At 38.0% G+C, this 22,640-nt stretch overlaps 1 protein-coding gene across 2 annotated transcripts in view; it reads left to right on the forward strand.

The window, feature by feature from the left end:
• Positions 1 to 22,640, forward strand: part of TPK1 (thiamin pyrophosphokinase 1) — a 339,062-nt gene that overhangs the window by 103,842 nt on the left and 212,580 nt on the right. For both annotated transcript variants that reach the window (XM_032644015.1, XM_032644016.1), the window contains one exon: positions 18,605 to 18,674. In XM_032644015.1, the coding sequence (XP_032499906.1) occupies positions 18,605 to 18,674 (70 nt within the window). The remainder of the gene's footprint in view (positions 1 to 18,604; positions 18,675 to 22,640) is intronic.

Consider the following 22,640-nt stretch of genomic DNA (forward strand, 5'->3'; position numbering starts at 1 on the left):
GACATTAATTCTTTCTTAGGTCCTGTTACAAACTGTCATCCAACAGCGAATCTCACTGTTTTTCTTTTTGCTCTTGTATTTCCATTGACTTTTTTTCTTGTTCTTATTTTCACTCATGAATAAAAGTGTTTTTCAGTGATCCTTGGTGTTTGAGATAGGGTAGAATTAATAAAAGGAATTCTTGTCTTGGTATAACTTACTGTATCGTTCACCAGGTAGTTGATCAAAATTCTAATTTTGCATCCCTTTCATTGCATAATTAAAAATAATTAAAAGTCACCTATAGGCTCCAGAATAAAGGAAAGCTATACTACTATATATTTTAAAAATTGCTGTAGGGCTTCCCTGGCGGCACAGTGGTTAAGAATCTGCCTGCCAATGCAGGGGACGTGGGGTCGAGCCCTGGTCCGGGAAGATCCCACATGCCGCAGAGCAACTAAGCCCATGCGCCACAACTACTGAGCCTGCGCTCTAGAGCCCGCGAGCTGCAACTACTGAAGCCCACAGGCCTAGAGCCCATGCTCTGCAACAAGAGAAGCCACTGCAGTGAGACACCCTTGCACCCCAATGAAGAGTAGACCCCGCTCGCCGCAACTAGAGAAAGCCTGTGCAGCAACGAAGACCCAACGCAGCCAAACATAAAATAAATAAATTTAAAAAAATTTTTTTAATTGCTGTAGTATGAAAATCTTATTTTTCTCATGTAGATTTGAGTCAAGACCTGTGCAAAAGCAATTGTGCAAAACAAAACAAAACCCCCAAGGTTGTAAAATACTCTTCAGCTCCTTCCTTTGGGGATAACAGGTTCATATACGCAGGAGGTAAGGTAGATTTTGTTCTCGGTGCCATATTCCCTTATCATGGATGTTAGTTACACAACTGCTTATCCTTGAGATTTGGTGATTCTTCTGATAGTATAAAAACAGGTAGTAGGCATCATGGGGTAAATAATTGGTTAAAAAAATTTTTTTTCTGTATGTTAGAAGTTTTGTTTCAGTTGTCTAAAATTGCTTCCTTTGGGAAGAAATAATCCAAAAAGTTGATTATTGTTTTTATTTTAGATCAAAAAGTCTGATTTTGTCTAGAATTATAAGGGGGTAATGTGAGTAACCTAGTCTAGTTTCAGCTCATCTAGGTAGTTTTTTCTGCTCTCTCACCTCTGGGCTTCTGTCTGAAATGATTTCATTCCCTTCCCCTTTTTCCACATAGAGGACTCGTACTTTGTAAATAGTAATAAAACATTAATATATTTTTTATTATTTGTGCTCTCATTTCCTGTGGTTTGCTCTCTTTTGTGCCCCAAGTGGAATTGGCCTTGTCCTCTCTGCCTGCTCCCATAGAGCTTTGCATTTACCCCAACTTAGGAATCATTTCACTGTATTACTGTATTTACCTCTCATGCCTTATTGCCCAATGCTAGAAAACATAAATTAATGGGAGCCACAAGTGTAAATTTAAATCTTCTTGTAGGCACATTAAAGAAGTAAAAAGAAACAGGAAAAGTTCATCATAATACTGTCTTACTTAACCCAGTGTATTGAGAGTATTATCATTTCAACATATAACCAATGTAAAAATTGTTAATGATAAATTTTATATTCTTTTTGTACGAAGTCTTCAAAATTCAGTGTTTCTTATACTGACAGCACATCTCAGTTGAGACCAGCTGCATTTCAGATGTTCAGTTCCACAGGTGGCTAGTTGCTGCCATATTGTATAGTGTAGTTCTAGACTGTGGTGTCCTTGAGAGTTGGAACCGTGTGTGATTTTTGCTGTATTTCTGGCTACCTTTGGTGCTCATTCAGTCTGTTCTTACGAATGAATAAATGAATGAATGAATGAGTGAATAAAACATACTGGAGGGTTATTGTGTAGATTAATGTCGGAGCCCTAATAACATCAGTGCCTCCTGTCAAGAGAACTAAGGCACATTGACTAAAAAGAGGACCCAGAGTCAGGAAGGATCCTGCATTCCAGTCTATGGTAGGACAGCTGGGCGTGGGCTTTGAAGAGATAAGTTGCCAGGGATTTCTTGCAGGAGACAGTGGGAGAGGAAAATAAGACAGTGGCCAGTCTCCATCCATGGTGTACTTTGCAGCTGCTATTCCGTGATCCAGAGCACTTGACAGCACCTTTCAGTTCTACTCGTAGGCTAAGCTGCTCCTACCACAGTACTGTAATCAAATTTGTAATCAAGTCCTGTGTGCAGCTTCAGTTTGCTGCTTAAACAGTAAGTTGATATGTTGTATCAGTTGTATAAATTGATACAGTGTGGCTAGCAGTTCGTTACAATGTAGTGAATCACTAATGTCCATATTCTGTGACCCAGCGCTTATCCATTTAGGTATATACGACTGAGAAATGTTTCATATGTGTGCAAGGAGGCATCTACATGATACTTGTGACGTTTTAAAAAATTAAAATCATGCAAACCACCTACCTGTCTAATCATAGGAGATCAAACAAATACTTTTGACACATTCATTAACGCTGTACAGGAATTAAATGAATCCAGTGAACTAGATTTGTATTTCCAAAAGGAAAGCGGTCAGAAATATAATAATGTTGAGTGAGAAAAGCAAGTTTCTGAACGCCTATTGTTTCAAAATTAAAAATAACATATCACACAATATACACAATGTTTTATATTTGTCATTGTTGCATATGCATGCTATATAAGTTAAAAAAAAACCCCAAACCCCCAAAACTCTAAAGATAAATCCTATGTCCAGAATTGTGTGCACCACTAGTAAGGGGCCTGGGTACAGGTTGGGTCTTCAGAGAGAAATCTAGGGAATATAAACTTCTATAGTTTTTTTTTTTTTTTTTCTTTTTGGTAATACAAAGTGCTGAATTATAACAATTGGCAATTCTAGATGTAGGTCACAGAGGTGTTATCTTATTCTTTGTTCTTTGATGTATTTTAAATTGTTCTCAATTTCTTTCTTATGCATTCAAGGGATCTCTGGTTCTATATTCAGTTTTTTTGAAAGTAAAAATTTAGGATTAAATATGCCAGGGATATTTTTCTTTATTGCTACACACTTAATATGAATTATTTCAATCCTTTGCTGAAAAAAGGATGCACAGGTGGAGAAATACCCTTTTGATGTATACAAGTACAAAAAAGCATTTTATAACTTTGTTCTACATTTCAGGCTAGAATTTTAATCCAGATCCCTACAGGGAAATACCTAATAAACTCAGTGCCCCACTGGACCTTTTGTACCCTTGTGAGTTAAGATAAAAAAGTATTTTTAAAATCTAGACTAGCCTAAGCCTTTCAGAGATGTGTCAGCTGTGGTGTATTTCCATTCAGGTCAACAATCACTTACGGAATTCCTGTTTGTGGCTTGAGGCTTGGGGGTAACTAGGAGATTGTGAGTAATACTTAAGGGGAAGGAGGAAATGACTGCTTTAGACTTTTCAGATTACGGAAGCAACTGGGAAATGTCCAATTGAATAAATAAACATTCACTGTCATAGGGAGAAAGAACAATCGATGTTTTTTATATTAAGTTATTAATTTACTGACTCTCAGCTCCAAATCCGTGCTTCACCATCTGCTCTGTGATAATGAAGCTGAGCCTTTTAAGCATTTCTCCTTTGTAGTGAGTGTGATGTTAAGCTGTGTCAACAGAGGGCATGGGAGATACATTTCTGGATGAAGGGGCTTCTCTTCCTGATTCCAGCATCTTCCCAGAGCCTTGCAGGTGGCTTCATAGGGAATCCCAAGGCCAGCACCTCCCTGTGAATGGTGTCCCCTCCTCCACACTTCAGAAGGAGAATTTCCCACCGTCGAGGCCTTTCCAGTGTTGTCTGCTTCCTAGATCTGGTCTTGCTCTATTCTTTACCTCACCACCTCCACCCGCTGTTACTCCAACCCCTGTTATTAATTTTCTCACATTCAAATTACTTTCACATATTACTTTCTCTGTTTGAATTACTGCATGGTATCTCCTGATGGGAGCCTGATGGATACAGAAGGCAAACTGTGTTTCCTCCAGTATGCTAAGATCAATACAACTGACTTTGATATTTAAAAGATCTCTTAGGATCTCTTTAACCCTGTTCTTCATTTTCATTTTCTTTTAGTAAGACATGAAGATAGTTCTGTGAATGGGTCACTAGACGTGAACATCTCTGTGGCTCTTACCGGGTATTTTACTGCGTTGGAAAAGTGTGTGCATTATTGTTCCTGAGGAAGTTGATGTTTGAGGTTTTTACACTTTAAGCTCATGTTGTTTCATTGTTTATACGTCACTTTGCTTTATTGGGTCAACTCATATGCACAGTGGAGGATTTCTGGTATAACAAAAATAATGTGCACTCTGTTACCAAGTGAATCCAGGTTCTAATTCTGACTTCACTGTTACAAAAATTCTAGTTCTAACTCCATAACACACAAGTGAAAAATCTTATTTTCTAAATTAAGGTTCACACTCTGAAGCCCACAAGAAAATTTATGTAACTTGGGGCAAATAACTATGTGACTTTGAGCTCATTTCCTTGTCTGTAAATAGGAAATAAAATGCAAGCCTTTGAGTTGTTGTAAGGTTAATTATGTGGTAGTAAAGCACCAATAGCAGTGTGTAAATGATCCCATTTGTCTGCTTCCTTGCCAGTATTTGATATAAAATCACCATATTTTATTTCAGCCATTTTGATAAGGATGTAGTGTTATCTTGTGGTTTTGAGTTTCTCTGATAACTAATGATGTTTAATACTTTTTCTTGTGCTTATTTGTCATCTCTATAGCCTCTGTTTTCCTTTTAAAAATTTCCTGAAAATAACATTTCTTGTAATTTTCTTACAAGTTTCTGGGGGAAAACAAAAACAGGAAAAAAATGACCTGTTTCAGGTTTTTCTTTTGGTATTTGCCATAGCAATTGCATCTGAACTTTCAAATCTGGGTTTCTTTGCCAGAAGTTAGTTCACATATTCAGAGTTACCCCAGGTCCTTTCTAATATTTTGGTTTCATGTTTCCTTTGATTTAGGAATAACCAAAACAAACAAACAAACAAGGAAACCCAAACTCAAGCCCAAACGATAAAACTGCTCTGAACAACACTTACTAACATCACATCTATCCTATAAACTGTATTTTGTGTTTTAAGTTTTCATTAAACTTTTTTGATAATGCCTTTAATTTTTCACTACCATTATTATAAAATATTTCCACTATACAGAGACCCCTTGAGGCAAATCCAATGTGGAGAAAAGTGAGAGAAGAGCTATTGAATCTTTACGTGTCTCATTGTAAGGAGAATAACCCCATAGGGTTATGATATAAATGGGACAGTAAAATGTGAAGGATGATAGAGGGCCAAGAATAGCAAGAAATATTTTATGGAATGTGGCCAAGCATTGGACAAAACTACAGTAGAGGGAATAGTAAACAGTTGTAAACAGTACCTTTGTTTGTCAGTTGCTCAAGACAGGAAACTGAGGGTCATCTCTGATTCCTTTTGCACCATCCTCCACATCCAAGTCTCTCAGCCGATCCAGTCATTTTCAACTCCCAGTATATGTTGAAGTTCATCCAAGTTTCTCTGCCTTAGGTGCTGCAACTCTAGTCTAAGCCACCTTCTCCCCTGGTCACTGCAGGTCTCCTAACTAATGTCATTAATTACACTCTTGTCTCCCTCTAATCTGTTCTCAATGTAAAAGGAAGGAAGTTTTTTAACACAGAGGTCAGAGTAGAACACTCTGAAACTTAAAACCCGTCATGGCTTCATTTTATACTTGAGCTCGGTTCTGTACCATGGCCTGCTTAATATGGTTCTTGACTGCCTCTCGGTTTTATCTCTTAAAACTATTCCCTTATCTAACTAAACTGCAAAGCAACTGGCTTTCTTTTAATTATTTAAAAAAAAAAAGCTTTTTCATGCCCTGGTAAGTCATGTTTTAAAGAGTAAGGTTAATTCACCTCTAAGAATGTCCCCAGATAAAACTTACAAACTAAGAAATGTGGTAGTAAGGCATTTATTCATCCCCTTGAAGCTCTTTAAGTGTGCTTTGTTCCACCTGGTTATAACTCTAGCCCTAGTATGAATTGTTGGGTAATTATCTCTTGCCTTTAACAGGAATCCAGTGATTATTCTTCTTTTCATCTATTTCTAGAAATATTATCTCTAATTCCTCTCCCCTTATTCTTACTAATAGCTGTCAAACAGTCCCCCCCCAAAACTATTTTTTTTCCTAACCAGGAAGAAGAATTAGCTTGACTCTGCTAAGTTAAAAAAGGAGTGTAATTAATTATACAATTATAATATGTGAAATTCTTACATTAGTTGGTAGTAAAAATATGTAATTTTTTCTGTTTCTAGTTTTTCTGTATTAAGCCCCAATTGCTGAAATTATCCTATCATTACTACTTAGATTTAATGATTATTGTTTAAAAGAATAGGTTTGTTTGCTAGAAACTCTCAGTAAATTGCGTTAAAATATTTTGTCAAAGGTACTTGGAAAGGTACAGATATGAGCCGATTAGGTTTTTTTTTTCTTCTATCTCTACAAAATAAGATAAATGTATCACTTGTGTAACAAATATCTGATTTTAACACATTTTCACTATTGATAGATGCAAAAATAAATCTCTCTATTGAAATATGTCTTGCCTATAAGTTCTGAGATCTGATACCACTGATCCATAAAAAAAAAAAAAAAATAGGAGGGCTTCCCTGGTGGCGCAGTGGTTGAGAGTCCACCTGCCGATGCAGGGGACACGGGTTCGTGCCCCAGTCCGGGAAGATCCCACATGCCGCGGAGCGGCTGGGCCCGTGAGCCATGGCCGCTGAGCCAGCGCGTCCGGAGCCTGTGCTCCACAACGGGAGAGGCCCGCGGACTGCAAAAAAATAAAAAATAAAAAAAGGAGAGGTGAAGGAATTCTGGTGCTGAATGAGCAGGCAGAGGAGGTCAGTTGGTTCCATGGCTTCTGCCTTCTTCCATTACGTAACACATTTGCACCAACAAAGTGAGTTTTGTTTAAAAGCTCTTACTTTTGCCAAGCGAACCAGCCACCGTCATTGCTCTTTTCTTCTATTCCAGCTCTTCTTGATAGTTCTGGGCATTTAATTATTTTTGCTCATTCATAGACATCTGCCACATCTCATTTTGTCACTGCCACTTTACCAGTGTTTTTACATTATGAAATGAATTGAGCTAATAATAGAAGTTGTCATTTTTCATGTTCCCTGTCTATGGTGGTATCTTTAATGCTGTTTTCTCATCTGTCCTGGGAGATGATGGAGCTATCAGCACACAGTCGGAAAGACCTGACTTTGATTGTTGTCACTAGTGGCAATAATTTAGTTATAGGGTCTCAAAACGCATAGGAGGCACAAATAGAGAGGGTGTGGGATCATGCTGGAAGATTATGTGGAATATCATAGGTATTAATACATGTACAGATGGTAGGAGAGATCTTATTGAGAATTCAAAAAGTCTAAGAGGATAAGATGGTAGGTTTGCATCTGGGATAGATTGGAAGGCAATTTATTTATTTATTTATACACATTTATTGGAGTATAATTGCTTCACAATGCTGTGTTAGGTTCTGTTGTACAACAGAGTGAAGCAGCCATATGCATACATATGTCCCCATATCTCCTCCCTCTTGTGTCTCCCTCCCACCCTCCCTATCCCACCCCTCTAGGTGGTCACAAAGCACCGAGCTGATGTCCCTGTGCTCTGCAGCTGCTTCCCACAAGCTATCTATTTTACATTTGGTAGTGTACCTATGTCAATGCTCCTCTCACTTTGCCCCAGCGTGCCCTTCCCCCCGACCTCCGTGTCCTCAAGTCCATTCTCTGTGCCTGCATCTTTATTCCTGCCCTACCACTAGGTTCATCAGTACCATTTTTTTTAGATTCCATATATATGTGTTAGCATACGGTATTTGTTTTTCTCTTTCTGACTTACTTCACTCTGTACAACAGACTCTAGGTCCATCCACCTCACTACAAATAACTCAATTTTGTTCCTTCTAAGGCTGAGTAATATTCCGTTGTATATATGTATATAAGAAGACACATCTTCTTTATCCATTCATCTGTCGATGGACACTTAGGTTGCTTCCATGTCCTGGCTATTGTAAATAGAGCTTCCATGAACATTGTGGTACATGACTCTTCTTGAATTATGGTTTTCTCCGGGTATATGCCCAGTAGTGGGATTGCTGGGTCATATGGTAGTTCTGTTTTTAGTTTTTTAAGGAACCTCCATACTGTTTTCCATAGTGGCTGTATCAATTTACATTCCCACCAACAGTGCAGGAGGGTTCCCTTTTGTCCAGACCCTCTCCAGCATTTATTGTTTGTAGATTTTTTGATGATGGCCATTCTGACCGGTGTGAGGTGATACCTCATTTCAGTTTTGATTTGCATTTCTGTAATGATTAGTGATGTTGAGCATCTTTTCACGCACCTCTTGGCCATCTGTATGTCCCCTTTGGTGAAATGTCTATTTAGGTCTTCCGCCCATTTTTTGATTGGGTTGTTTGTTTTTTTTTATATTGAGCTACATGAGCTGTTTGTATATTTTGGAGATTAATCCTTTGTCCGTTGATTTGTTTGCAAATATTTTCTCCCATACTGAGGGTTGTCTTTTCGTCTTGTTTTGATTTCCTTTGCTTTGCAAAAGCTTTGAAGTTTAATTAGGTCCCATTTGTTTATTTTTGTTTTAATTTTCATTACTCTAGGAGGTGGGTCAAAAAAGATCTTGCTGTGGTTTATGTCAAAGAGTGTTTTTCCTATGTTTTCCTCTATGTTTTATAGTGTCTGGTCTTACATTTAGGTCTTTAATCCATTTGGAGTTTATTTTTGTGTATGCTGTTAGGTAGTGGTCTATGGAAGGCAATTTAGCTGGGACATAAGTTGCTTTGTTAATTCACCTGACATTGGTAGCTAGGTGGAATGTAGTTTCTGGGTGATAGTCTTGCTTTTAAGTTGGAATTTTTGAGAACAGCGATGAGCAGTCTGCCTTACAGCTGGATATGGTGGGACTCTGGGCAGCCTGCTGAGGTGTAAGTGGTCCTCCTGTTTGGGCATTGGGAGTGATTTTTGCTGAGTAGGGGATATTTGCCATTGTCTGTGGATACTTTTGGTTGTCACATCTCAGGTATGACTGGCATCTAGTGGGTAAGGCCAAGGACACTGCTGAACATCCTACAATGTACTGGACGACCCCTTACAGCAAAGGCCCAGATTGTGAATAGTAGCAAGGTTGAGCAACCCTGTATTTATAACCAACACCAACAAAGGTCTGTTATATGTTTCCTTATTCCCTGTGGATTGAGTAGGCATATTTGCCATCCTGTCCCTAAAGAATGGCCAGTCTTTAGTAGAAATTTAATGATTGAGAATGCACTCAGCCCTAATTATTCCTAACAACTCACATTAGGACAAACTTGCATGTGCTATAGCTTAAGTTACAAGACCCTGTTTTTCTGCGCTGCTTCCCTCTTGGCAGTTTTTACACGTGATGAGCATTACTCATCTTTAAGAAAATTTTCCCCATGCCATTTTAGGATAGACAGGCAGTTTGATGTTTGGTTGTTTTTAAGATTTCTTAGTAATGAGGTATTTAGTGTCACTAAGTGTTAAGGTGGTACCTGATTGTAGACTTCATAAAGAGCATCAAAGATGACTAAATGTCACACTTTATCTCCATAGCACATAACTAGGAGAGGAGGAGGTGGAAGGTGGTAGAGAGAAGGGTAATAGAATTTACACAGCAGCATATACCTAAAGGTAATAAAAATTTTTCGTTACATGGCGTGAACTAGCCCATTGGGGCTAGCACAGCACTGTGCATGTAGATGCTCAATATAAATACCATTTGCTTTTTATTTGAAATAAGGATAATTCTGTGTTACTGACTTAACTAAAATTTAAAGAGTATTCCACTCACGGTTTGTGGGATGTTACAAATAATGTGAGCTCTCTTAATAATTGCACATAAGTATACTGTAAATTAAACCTTTCGTCTAAAACTCTGAAAGAGTTATCCAAACAGCAATTAATTATGCATCTTGGTACTCCTGTGAGCAAAGTAAATTGTTGCTCTCTCTTTCAGAGAGCACATATTTCCACGAAAGGCTTTGAATGAAAGTTTTTCCCCATGAAATAACATCCCCATAGAGAAAGCATGCTAATCCGTCTGTTAACCATGTCCACGGACTGACTAATTTGGATCATAATCAAGGCTTTGCAGGTGAGAGTGTATACACATAATAAGCCAACTACCTACAAAAATATATACCTCCTTTTAAGGCCTTGATGCAGTATAGACTTGAGACATAATAAGGTAGTATTCTCCAACCAAGAGGAAGATTCTGTGTCTTTGAAGTAGAAATTAATATTTGGATTAGTTAAGGCTCCTTCAGTTTCAAATGACAGAGAACCCAACTCAAACTGGCCTGAGCCAAAGAAGGGCACTTGTTAGCACATGTATAGGGTTGGCTAAAAAGTCCGTTCGGGTTTTCATAACATCTTATGGAAAAACCCGAACAAACTTTTTGGCCAACCCAATAATTAAAAAGGCTATTGCTAGGACTATGGGGACTCAAACAGTACTCTTGTCTCCTAGTTTTACCTTCCTGTATTGGCTCCATGCTCTGGGCTGTTATGATAGCCCATCATAGATCCAAGCTTACAGTCTCTCAGGTGGCAGGACAGCAGAAAAGGGAACCTGGGAAAGTCTCCCTAGGTTTCATTACCTTTGATTGGATCACATCTCTGTCTCTGAATCAGTGCCCCCAGGCAGGAGGTGTAACAGCATGAACTGAGCCATGTGCCAAATCTGAATTTGGGTGTAGATTTAACGCCACTTATGGGCTGCGAGTGCAAGAGCGGTGTTCCCTTGAGGAAAATTAGTTATGCAAAAAATAAAGCTTTGTCCTAACCCTGTCCTCTTCGGCAGGAGTACCACTGTAACCATTTCTTGTGCTTAAAATTGTATAAATGTAAAAATCAATATCTTTATTACTGTATATATAGTTAATAGTATCTTAGATGTATTTTTCCCTTGTTTTTATCGTTGACCAGTATATTTAACACTCCCCACGCGTGAAGGTCTCCAAGGAAGATCCTGTAACTTCTCTTTTAAATCACAGAAATATCCTAAACAGACATTCTGTTTTTTATGAAGAATTTAAGAAATACTAAAAGTGAACACCTAAATGTGTTTAAGGATAATAGTTCATTAAAGGAAACCTTCTATGAGTCCTTATATAAAATATATTTCTTATTAGGCTTCATGATATGGTTGAAGTTTTAACATGGCAGAGAATACTTACAGGTCAATGTTTATAAGCAGGGGATATTTCTGGAAGAATTAATTGATTTAGACCTTCTTGGCTGCTGTAAGTATAAAATATGAAGTACGGCTTTATATTAGCATTGTCCCTAGTGATGAAAATTGGTTAAAAACACTTATCTTCACTGAAAAGTGGATTAAAGACTTAAATGTAAGACCTGAAAGTGTAAAACTCCTAGAAGGAAACATAGGGGAAAAGCTTCTGGACACTGGTCTTGGCAATGATTGCGTAGACCTGATGTCAAAAAACAAACAAAGCAAATTTAGATAAATAGGGCCATATCAAACTAAAAAGCTTCTGGACAGCAGAGGAAACGAGCAGGAGTGAAAAGGCAATCTACAGAATGGGAGAAAATATTTGCAAGCCTTATATATAATAGGGGATTAATTTCCCAAAATGTAAGTATCTCCAACAACTCAGTATCCAGAAAAATAAATCAAATAACCCAATTAAAAATTGGATAAGGAACTGAATAGACATTTCTTCAAAGAAGACCTGCAAATGGCCAACAGGTATATGAAAAGATGCTCAACGTTACTAATCATTAGGGAAATGCGAATCAAAGCCATAATGAGATACCTCTTCAAACCTCTTAGTTTGGCTATTATCAAAAAAAAAAAAAAAAAAAAAAAAAGACAGCAGGTATTCGTGAGGAGGTGGAGAAACTCAAACCTTACTTTGCTGTTGGTAGGAATGCAAAACAGTGCAGCCGCTATGAGAAAGAGAATAAAAAGTTAAAATAGAGTTACCATATGAGCCAGCAATCCCACTTCTGGCTGTTTATTCAAAAGAATTGAAGTTAGATGCTTAAAGATAGAGCTGCAGTTCCTGTTCACTGCAGCACTGTTCAAGATAACCAAGATCTGGAAATAACCTAAATGTCCATTGATGGATGAATGGAAGCAGGGAATACACAGATAATGGAATATACAGATAATGGAATATTATTCAGCCTTAAAAAGGAAGGAGATCTAGCAATATGCAACAACATGGGAGAAACTGAAGGACATTATACAATATGAATGAAGCCAGTCCCAGAAAAACAGATTACTTCATGATTCCCCTTATATGTGAAATTTAAAACAGTTAAACTCAGGGAAGCAGAGGATAGAACGGTGGTGGCCATGGGCTCGGGGCAGGGGCAGATGGGGAGTTACTGTTGAACAGAAGTCAAGTTTCAGTTACGCAAGATGATTAAGTTCTAGAGATCTGCTGTGCAATGTTGTGCCTGTAGTTAATGATACTGTATTATTCACTTAAATTTTAACAGGGTAGATCTCATGTTACGTGTTCTTACTGCGATAAAAATAAAACAAAAGACAAACCACTTAACCTCTGTAATGCCTGATAGTGAATTTTCTGATATCCGAGTAGTTGTGTCTGCCCTCACATGTTTAATAAGTGATTAGCACTTCTTAATAAAGAATGTGCCGTGTACTTGTTGGTAGACTATTTCTGAGGCTAGTCCAGAAGGTACCCCGCCCCCCGCTTTTTTTTTTCCAGCCACACTAGCTCATATGGGTAGAAGAATAGAAGTTGGGAATTATGTGGTTTACTGTTGTTTCTAAAGCAGGGAAAGAATCCTGGCTTAAACCAGTAATAGCGATAGACTAGATTGATTTCAGGTACACAAAGACTGATTATATCTTTGGAGTACTAGGGAAGAAGGACCTGTGTTAGGAGTAAACAGGATCCGGCTAACTGGAGGTGTTTAGCGGTCCAGGAATTCTGTAAGACGTCTTCTACATAAGATTCTGGATCTTTGCTTTCCTCCAGATTAATGTAGGCACCTTCAACTCAATCCTGACCAAGTCTGTCAAAATATTTGATTTCTTCTCCTAATAATGGGATTGGATCTGAAATTATTCTTGTTACCTTATGTGTATTTTCCTTTTTAGTTATCATTACTGGTTTTAAAATTATAATTACAATATAATTCATATTTCTTGTAAAAATATTTTTAGCAGCACAGTGTTTAATGTAAGAGTGAAAAAGTATCTTCCATGATCCCATGCCTGTTCCTCATGAATAATCAAGGTTAAAGAGTTCATTGTGTGCAGCACAGAAGTGGTCTTGGATTAGCAAACTAAGGAGACATGATAGGCTTTACGCAACGCTAAGTTTACTTAGCTTTAAGGAAGAGTTTCAAGACAGGTAATAAATAATGATTGTTAACAAAAATAGTGAACGTCTAGTTACTTCCCAGGAGTGACTTTCAAACATTCTGGTCACTCCTTGTTTGGTATGCTTCTGACCAGGAAGACATTGATTCTTGGGTCTCTTGAGCTGTTGTGCCTTGCTGTTTTTATGAGCTTCCTCAGGTCTAGTGTCCTTTCTCCAGTGTGGGTGCATCTTATTAATGCTGATCACTGATTACTTGGATAAGCATTCTTGACATAGTAACCTTGGTACAATTCTTAGTTTTATTGAATTAGGCATATTTCTATATATTCTCTGAGTTGCTGTTGCAAGGAAGATTTGACCTAAAGTTTTAAATAACATATCTTATAAGAGATAACATATAAATACATATAAGAGCTACTTTTTTTTTTAATGGTTCCTTACAAGGGCCTTGATATATTTTACCAATATTTAAGTGATGACCATTCAAGTTTGCTAACAGCTTTTTCAGGATTACATATGACATCACAGTGACTATCCTTGTACATACGCCCTTGTGAATTTGGGCAAGTTTTATAGAGGCTACATAGCATTTCTGGATCAAAGGACATACACATTGAAATTTTTATAAATCTGCCAAACTGTCTCTCAAAATTTTAATTTTATCAACTGCATGTAAGAGAATATGTTTCCCCATGCTACTTCCTTCTGGTTTTATCTTTGTTGTCTCTCTCCAGTTCCTGAAAAATTTTGTGAGCTTGGTAAAATATATATAATACTCTGTTTTGCATTGGAATCAGCACACTTGGGATTAGATCAGTCATAGTACTAATAAGTGGCTGATCCAGATTGGAATCAAAATCCTTTATGTCTAGTGTTCTTTCAGTTGACTGACACTGAAAAATGTTTCTTTGATTTTACTTTATTTTTTCTTACATCTTAATACTTGGAACCAATATCATAGTCTACTTTTCAGAAAGTCAAATCATTTCTGTCCAGCTTTATTCAACAGAAATTAATGAACTAACCAATTAACCTCTGATTGTGAGTGGAGCTCTTCATTATTTGTCAGTAACAGTAACTTATGCCAGGTTAAAAAAAAATTAGTTTCAGATGTATTTAGTATGCTTATTGGTAGTACCAATATATAAAGTTGATGTAGACATTTTAATGTATTTTAGTCTTCAGCTGTTTATCAGCCTGATGCATAGTACATAACTATTCAACCATTGAAACTGTAGTATTTGATAAATCTGCAAAAATTTTGCTGTATGAGCCAATGACATTTTTACATTAAAGATAACTCATGCAGTAACTTCTTTTCATTAAAGCGTGGGACAATTTAAATGATGATGGAGTGAGCATATTTTTGAGGCTGATTCGTGATTTATCAAAAATATCTTATTTGAGAGTGTCCTCTACTACTGATTTTTTTAGCGGGTCACTTTCATTAATAGTCATTTGTTTACTCAGCTTTCAAACTGCTACCAATGAATTCATGCCAACATTATGTAATACATGCTTGAAATTTTGTTTTCCAAATGCAATTTTATTTAAGTACATGGAAAATATTTCATTAATAAGATTTAAAAGTGGTAGAGTATATCTTTTTTGTTAAGCTTTATTGACAACAAAACAAAATAGTTTTAGGGACAGACTGGAGCTTGTGTTTTCTTTCAGATTGGTGGCACCACAATCCCAGCTTCTAGGTAATAAAAGAGTGGTCCACAGATTTCATCATGGTTATTTTAACTCTTTTAGCCATTTAAAACAGGAATAGATGTGGACAAATTTACTTCCTAAGACTTAGGTATTTCTCTTTTATTAAACTGCTCTAAAAATACCAGTTTAAGTCTGGGTGTGAGAAATGACAGGCAGGAGAAAACAATTTTGGATTATCAAAGTAACACTGATTTTAGCTGAACTAGAGTTAATAATACACAGTATTAGAGATTTGTCCACTGAAATTAATGTCTCCTGTCCCAGTCCTCCCATCATGTTTCATTGCTCCTGTCATAGCCCTCATCATTGTCTACAGTGCAATGTATATATGTGCTTCTCTTTCTCCTTTTTCCACAATAGTGTGAGTCTGGAGAACTAGTTCTTTCTGTTATTCATCTTTCTATTCTGTTTAGGGCCTGCCACGTGATAGGTATAAATGTTGAATTCAACTGATATTTGTAAAATAATATAGTGCGAAAACATGACAAGTCATTCTATGATAATCCTTTGCCACTACTTCTAGATTTTCATTTTACTTCAGTGAATCAATTTTACATAAAAAGATCTTACATAAAAAGATACAACAGACTTGTTAATTTTGTTTACAGAGAAATGTTTTATATACTCTGAGGGTGATTACAGTTTACCATCTGTTTCTTTTTTTTTTTTTTTTTGCGGTACACGGGCCTCTCACTGCCGTGGCCTCTCCAGTTGCGGAGCACAGGCTCCGGACACGCAGGCCCAGCGGCCATGGCTCACGGGCCCAGCCGCTCCGCGGCATGTGGGATCTTCCCGGACCGGGGCGTGAACCCATGTCCCCTGCATCAGCAGGCGGACTCTCAACCACTGCGCCACCAGGGAAGCCCCGATCTGTTTCTATTTATCAGTCTTTTCCATCTCCCTATTCATTTGTTCTGCAGCATCTTTTGTATGTGAGATTATCTCTCCATTTAGCTTTTGATGTTTTTGAACTTTTAGTTTTTGGTATTTAGGAAATATGCAGAATATTTTGTGATCTTCTGCAGGTTATGTTTGTGGTATAATTTGAATTTGGGTCCCTTTCCTTAAAGGGAAATACGTGTTGTCAGTAATGGGTAAAATGAGATTTCCCTCTTAGATATCTTGTAAAAACTCTTATTTTTGTTTTGCACTTTTTAAGGACCTTAGGCTTTTCTTTTCTAGAAAAACAATGCTTTTTAGACTTTATTTTCATTCTAACAGGAATGGAGAAGGAGGACTAATGAATGCTTTAGTCTGTTGAATGCTTACTATGTTCCAGTATTGTGATGAGCACTATTATAATTATTAAGTCATTAATTGCTTAATACCTCTGTCAAAGGTGATACTATTACCATTTACAGTTGAAGAAGCTGAAGCAAAAAAGGGATTTCTTTTTTTTTTCCCCACTTGGCCTGTTTTATTTCTGATATAATATAGGACAGAAAACTATTTCCCGTATATCATTGATTAGTGGAAAATTCTTTGGGACCTTTACTCATGCCAGTACGGTCAATTAACTATCTTTTCCAATATTCCACCTGTTATAAAACACCTAGAAATTTGGAGGTAGATTTTATAAACACTCTTTTAAATGTGTAGCTAAATTTGCAAAAAGGGAAGGTGATTTCATAAGTGCAATAAAATGAGGAAGTAGCTCAAAAAAATACAGTTGTCTCTCGGTGTCTGTGGGAGATTGGTTCCAGGAACCCCTGAGATACCAAAATCCGCAGATGCTCAAGTCACTAATATAAAACGGTGCAATACAGGAATTCAGCCTCCTTCCACAGATTGAGCAGGGGACCAAATTTGAAACCTTTGGGTATGGAGGGCCGATTATAGTTTATTTCTTCTGAAACTGCTGGTGTCCAAGGTCTTTGCTGATTTTTATGACCTAATGATTGGTTTTAACAGCTATGTGGGGACAGAGGCAAGTTTTTGGTCTGTTCAGCGTGAGGAATTAGAATCTTAGACATCTCAGCATTCACTCTTATATTGCCCAGGATTAAAAAAAAAGTTTGATTTGAAACTATTAGGTAAAGGATATATTTTTTTAAATAACGGGATGAATTGATGCTAAGATACTGACCATTTCTAGGAAAATTAGAAATTAGAGAAGTAACAACGGCAAAAATAGTAGACAATGGACTAAGAAAATTTCAAGGAATGATTGACCAGCAGCATCAAATCCTAGGGTGATACTAGGGGAAAAGCACGGTAAGCCAAGAGATAAAAAGGCCCAGTTAGAGAGGCAGCTGGGGCCCTTTTGCCTTATCTGATTATCTTAGTGCTTCCCAAGTTTCAGTCAATTTTGTACCACCTTCTCAATTTTTACAGTCATATATATCTAGATTATTAGTTACTTCATACTTTAAAATAAACTTATGATGTTATGTTTATTATTTATTTATTTTTATTTTTTTTGTGTGGTACGCGGGCCTCTCACTGTTGTGGCCTCTCCCGTTGTGGAGCACAGGCTCCGGACGTGCAGGCTCAGTGGCCATGGCTCACGGGCCCAGCCGCTCCGCGGCATGTGGGATCTTCCTAGACCGGGCCACGAACCCGTGTCCCCTGCATCGGCAGGCGGACTCTCAACCACTGCGCCACCAGAGAAGCCCTATGATTTATTTTTAAAAGAAATCTTCCATATCACAGTAAAATATGGAAACCCTTAATACCTGCCATAAATAGAAAATTTCTATAAAAATTAATAAAATAAGGGAGGAAGGGACTTGCCTGGTGGTGCAGTGGTTAAGAATCTGCCTGCCAATGCAGGGGACACGGGTTCGATCCCTGGTCCGGGAAGATCCCACGTGCCGCAGAGCAACTAAGCCAGTGTGCCGCAACTAGTGACCCTGCACTCTAGAGCCCACAAGCCACAACTACTGGGTCCGCGTGCTGCAACTACTGAAGCCCGTGCACCTAGAGCCCATGCTCCACAACAAGAGAAGCCACCACAATAAGAAGCCCGTGCAGTGCAACTAGAGAAAACCCACGGGCAGCAATGAAGACCCAAGGCAGCCAAAAATAAATAAATAAATAAATAAAATAAATAAGGGAGCAAAGTTATAAGCTATGTCCTGTTACCTGTTTTTGAGCCCGAGGCCTACCTTCTGTTATAAAGAAGGAAAAACAAGCTTTAAAAGTTACTGAAGACATCATATACAGTCTTCTCCTTTATTTAATAAGGGGAATTGGAAAAGATGGAAAAAGGAAATATGCTTTGTCTTAGGTGATTCTGTCTCGCTTGTGTGTGTGTGATGTGTAGGATCGTTTTCAGTACCAGCAGTGTCACTGGCTGAATGTGAAATGATCCAAGGAGGGGAGCGTGAGTGTGTGTGTGTATGTGTGTGTGTCTGAGTGCCTTTTAACGTTCAGCCTTTGAAAGATACTGCTCTAAGCTTCCTATATTGAAATATTCTTTGTTTTTTTTCTTTTTGAAGCTCTTTTAAGAGCCTGTGCTGATGGAGGTGCCAACCGCTTATATGACGTCACGGAAGGAGAGAGGGAAAGGTATGCTTTCTTTCAGCCAGTGTCTGTTATATCAGTTCTGCTCTTGAGCTTGTTTTTTTCTCTTAGTAAATGGTGACTGTTCGTTTTCCTTCAAATTCTTTTTACAGAAAAACCACCTCAGGGAGAGAGCTGCTTAACCATGTTGTATTATTTCTTTGCTTTGAATGGTATCTGCAAGTAGAAATAGGCCAATCTTACTCTTATTGAAAATTAAAAAAAATTCTACTATTTCAAAGTCTCATGAAGTAGCATTATCAGATATCGATATTTGTGAGGACTTTGAACATTGACTAAAATAATGGTAATTTGAGTTTTTATTCAAACAGTTTAAAGGAATACAAACTGATCTTATATAAAAGATATATACTGCTGTAGAAGGTTCAAGATTTTTATATTAGCATCGAGTAAAACTCAGTATAATTTAACTTACTTCTGAGTTATGCATACATATATTTTAAAGAGATAAATAATTTATTTCTTAATGATTTGTTATCTGTGCTCTCTGGTTTTCCTGATCTTTGCATGGTGAGCTATTTTTAGATGTGAGAATACGTTTGATGAAAGCACAGTTTAAATCTAGCTCATTGCCAGCATGTGTATAGTTCATCCTCTTGGCAAACACAAGAATTTATAGTCTAGGTATAAGTAGACTAGCTATGAAATTTAGTTCTACTTCTACCACATGTGTTATTAAATGTACTGAAATGTTTATAGTTTGAGAAATCACCTCCTTGCTGCAAAAAATAAAAATATTTGATGCAGCATACTGTAGCTGTGAGTTTAAATACATGTATTTTGAAATGATGTAAAATACATCTTTATGGCATCAAAATTTTTACTTCACGTTTTTAATATTGGAGCTGTTATTTTGAAAGCAGCTGGTTGCCCATAGGAGGAAGGCATGAGATTGGGCATGTCTGGATGCATTATCAAAGAATATAGCCACAGTGACAGCTAGGAAGACAATTTAAATTCTTAACATTTTGTGCGTCTTTATTTTATTTTATTTTATTTAAATTCTTTTTTGCGGTACGCGGGCCTCTCACTGCTGCGGCCTCTCCCGCTGCGGAGCACAGGCTCCGGACGCGCAGGCGCAGCGACCGTGGCTCACGGGCCCAGCCGCTCCGCGGCATGTGGGATCCTCCCGGACCGGGGCACAAACCCGTGTCCCCTGCATCGGCAGGCGGACTCTCAACCACTGTGCCACCAGGGAAGCCCCTGTGCGTCTTTATTTTTAAACTTTATGGATTCCTCTGACTGTATTCTTGAAGACTTGACATGGACAGTGGGTGAAAAAATACTCAAGTATGTGTATAGAAGTGTCTGGGCCAGTTGCTTCAGAGAGGAGCATAATGGCCATGTGGGCAAGATATGAATTGGGGGCTGTTTGTTTCATGCCTATAGGCTGCTTAGTGGCCAGCAATCTGGTACTGAGTGCTTTTTCTCTTTGTGATGGGTGTAGCTCATGAACATAATTATATGAACCAGAGCTGTGAAAGGGTATTAACACAGTACTTCCCAACTCTTCCTTGATCATAAGAACCATCTAGAATGCCTATGAAAAAATAGATTTCTGTACTGATTAATTTTATTGGATTGGGCTGGCCACTAGTAAGAAATATAACATCCAACATGTTTACTCGCATTTGAAAGTAGTGTACATTGCCAGATTTGGGAATGGGTGCCATTACTTTTGCCCAAATTTCGAAATAATCATTTCTTATATTTCTTAACACATTTATGAGTAATGTTACAGAAATCTTCCAAGAAGATTTATATGATTTATCTAGCATCCATTTGTCCATATATGAAGATGTTTAATAAGAAAGTGTGTTTGTTGTTGATTTTTGAGTTGTAATAACATTGTTTGCCGTGATGCATAGTCTGATGCTTAGGGACGTGGCTGGCTGGGGTGAAGATAGAGTCCCTAGTAGGGAGATGAGTGAAGCTAACTGCTTCATGTGGGAATTAAAGTCTTGGAATAAATCTCATTAAATCCAAACCCTACCCAGTTAAACTAATTGGACACAGGTAACTAAACATTGTTCCTATTAACTGTATTTTTAACAGAAAGGCTTTACAATGGAAATGGAAAAAATATTCATGAGTTTTGAAAAGCCAAGTTAGGGTTGTGGACCACTGCTTCGCTTGTTCTTATTTTTTTATTTATTCAGTGTGCTAATCTACAATGTAATACCTTATAATTATGCAATAAAACATGAATATGTAGAGAATCATCTCCAGTTGAAGAGAAAGTGAGATCTTTACACATTAGGAATGGAAAGAAGGAAGGCTGATGTAGACAGTAACAGAGGAGCAGGGTTTGCCAAGGGATAGCGCTGAAGCAAAATTCAGTGGTGACCTTACGTCTGATCATGTACGGAATGCATTCAGTCTTCTACATCTTTCACAAATGTTTGTCTATTTGTTGTGAAAACAGTTCATGGTGATCTGAGTATATGCTAGTGAGTCGGGAGAAACAAAAAGAAAAAAATAAAATTATCTGTTATTGGGACTTCTTTTGTGGTACAGTGGTTAAGAATCTGCCTGCCAATGTAGGGGACATGGGTTCAATCCCTGGTCCAGGAAGATCCCACATGTCATGGAGCAGCTAAACCCGTGTGCCACAACTACTGAGGTTGTGTGCTGCAACTCCTGAAGCCCAAGCACCCTAGATCCCATGCTCTGCAACAAGAGAAGCCACCGCAATGAGAAGCCTGCACACTGAAATGAAGAGTAGCCCCTGCTTGCTGCAACTAGAGAAAGCCTGTGCGTAGCAACAAAGACCCAGTGCAGCCAAAAAAAAAAAAAAAAAAAAAAAATTATGTTATTTTTTCCTAAGTAGCAAAGAGTTGCATTGAGTTCTGCCATTTGGAGTTCAGAAAATATGACTAATTTTTCTTGCTCAAGTGAATGTAAGCTCAATGAATGTAAAGTCCCTTGTGCCTAGAAAATTAGATACTCAGAAAATATTTGTTAATAAGTGTTTGATTACAGTTACTCTGTTCTCTCTCACCATGAGGTTTTGAGTGACTTTGATGACCTGTGTATTTTCAGTAACTAGATTACCTCTGCTCTGAGAGCTGATAGATTCTGATTTGGGTGTGTGTTCAGTCTGTACCTCAAACTGAGGCAGGGTGAAGACCCAGTCAAGGAGACATAGAATGGGCACTGCCAGTGATATTTGGATCCTAGCTGTGGTTGTGGACTTGAGATTAAAGAGGAAGACAGTTAATGAAGACTCTTTGTACTGTACTCCTGTACTCTTAACTGACTGTTTTCCTAACTCCAGATGTCTGTTTTTAGAAATGTGGGGTAGTAAGTTTGGGTGTCAGATGTGTGGGCTAATACCCCCAATTCTACAGCTCCAGCCTGATACTGACTCAAGTCTCATGTTTATATTCTGGTAGTGGTCTGTGATGAAAAAGTCCATTGGTGGGCTCGCAACATCTGCCTCCTGTCTTCTCCCAAGTAGGTAAAACCCACCGTTGGTCAGAACCAGGATGGAGAAGCTTGGCCCCATGATCAGAATAATCACAGGATACAGAGATGAGGGTGAAAAAATAGAAGAGAAGCAGGGTAGGATTTGCTAAGAAGATTTTATGGAGCAGATTTTTTTCTTGCTCAGCATTGATAGGCATTGGAGGTTTGTTTTGTTTTTCTAGCGATGATTTTATTGACACTGTATTAGATCAGAAAAGTGTAAACTGTCCACAGCAAAGAATATTGCGCGATTGTTATTCGCGTGTACTAGGTAAATAAAAGTGATGATGGGGAGGGTTATGCACTCCCCGCCCTGCCCCTAACCACCGTTGCTCTCCTCCCTCGCCCCGAGTTAGTCCTTTTTCTGCATCTTTAACAGATACTGTAAGAGAAGGACAGTTGTTGCTCTAGTCAGTTTTTAACCAGGGTCCGGAAAGTTGTCGACTCTGACAGTAATTACCAATGTTTTCCACTATAATGAAT

This window comes from Phocoena sinus, chromosome 9 (genome assembly GCF_008692025.1).
Source record: "Phocoena sinus isolate mPhoSin1 chromosome 9, mPhoSin1.pri, whole genome shotgun sequence".
Taxonomy (NCBI): Eukaryota; Metazoa; Chordata; class Mammalia; order Artiodactyla; family Phocoenidae; genus Phocoena; species Phocoena sinus.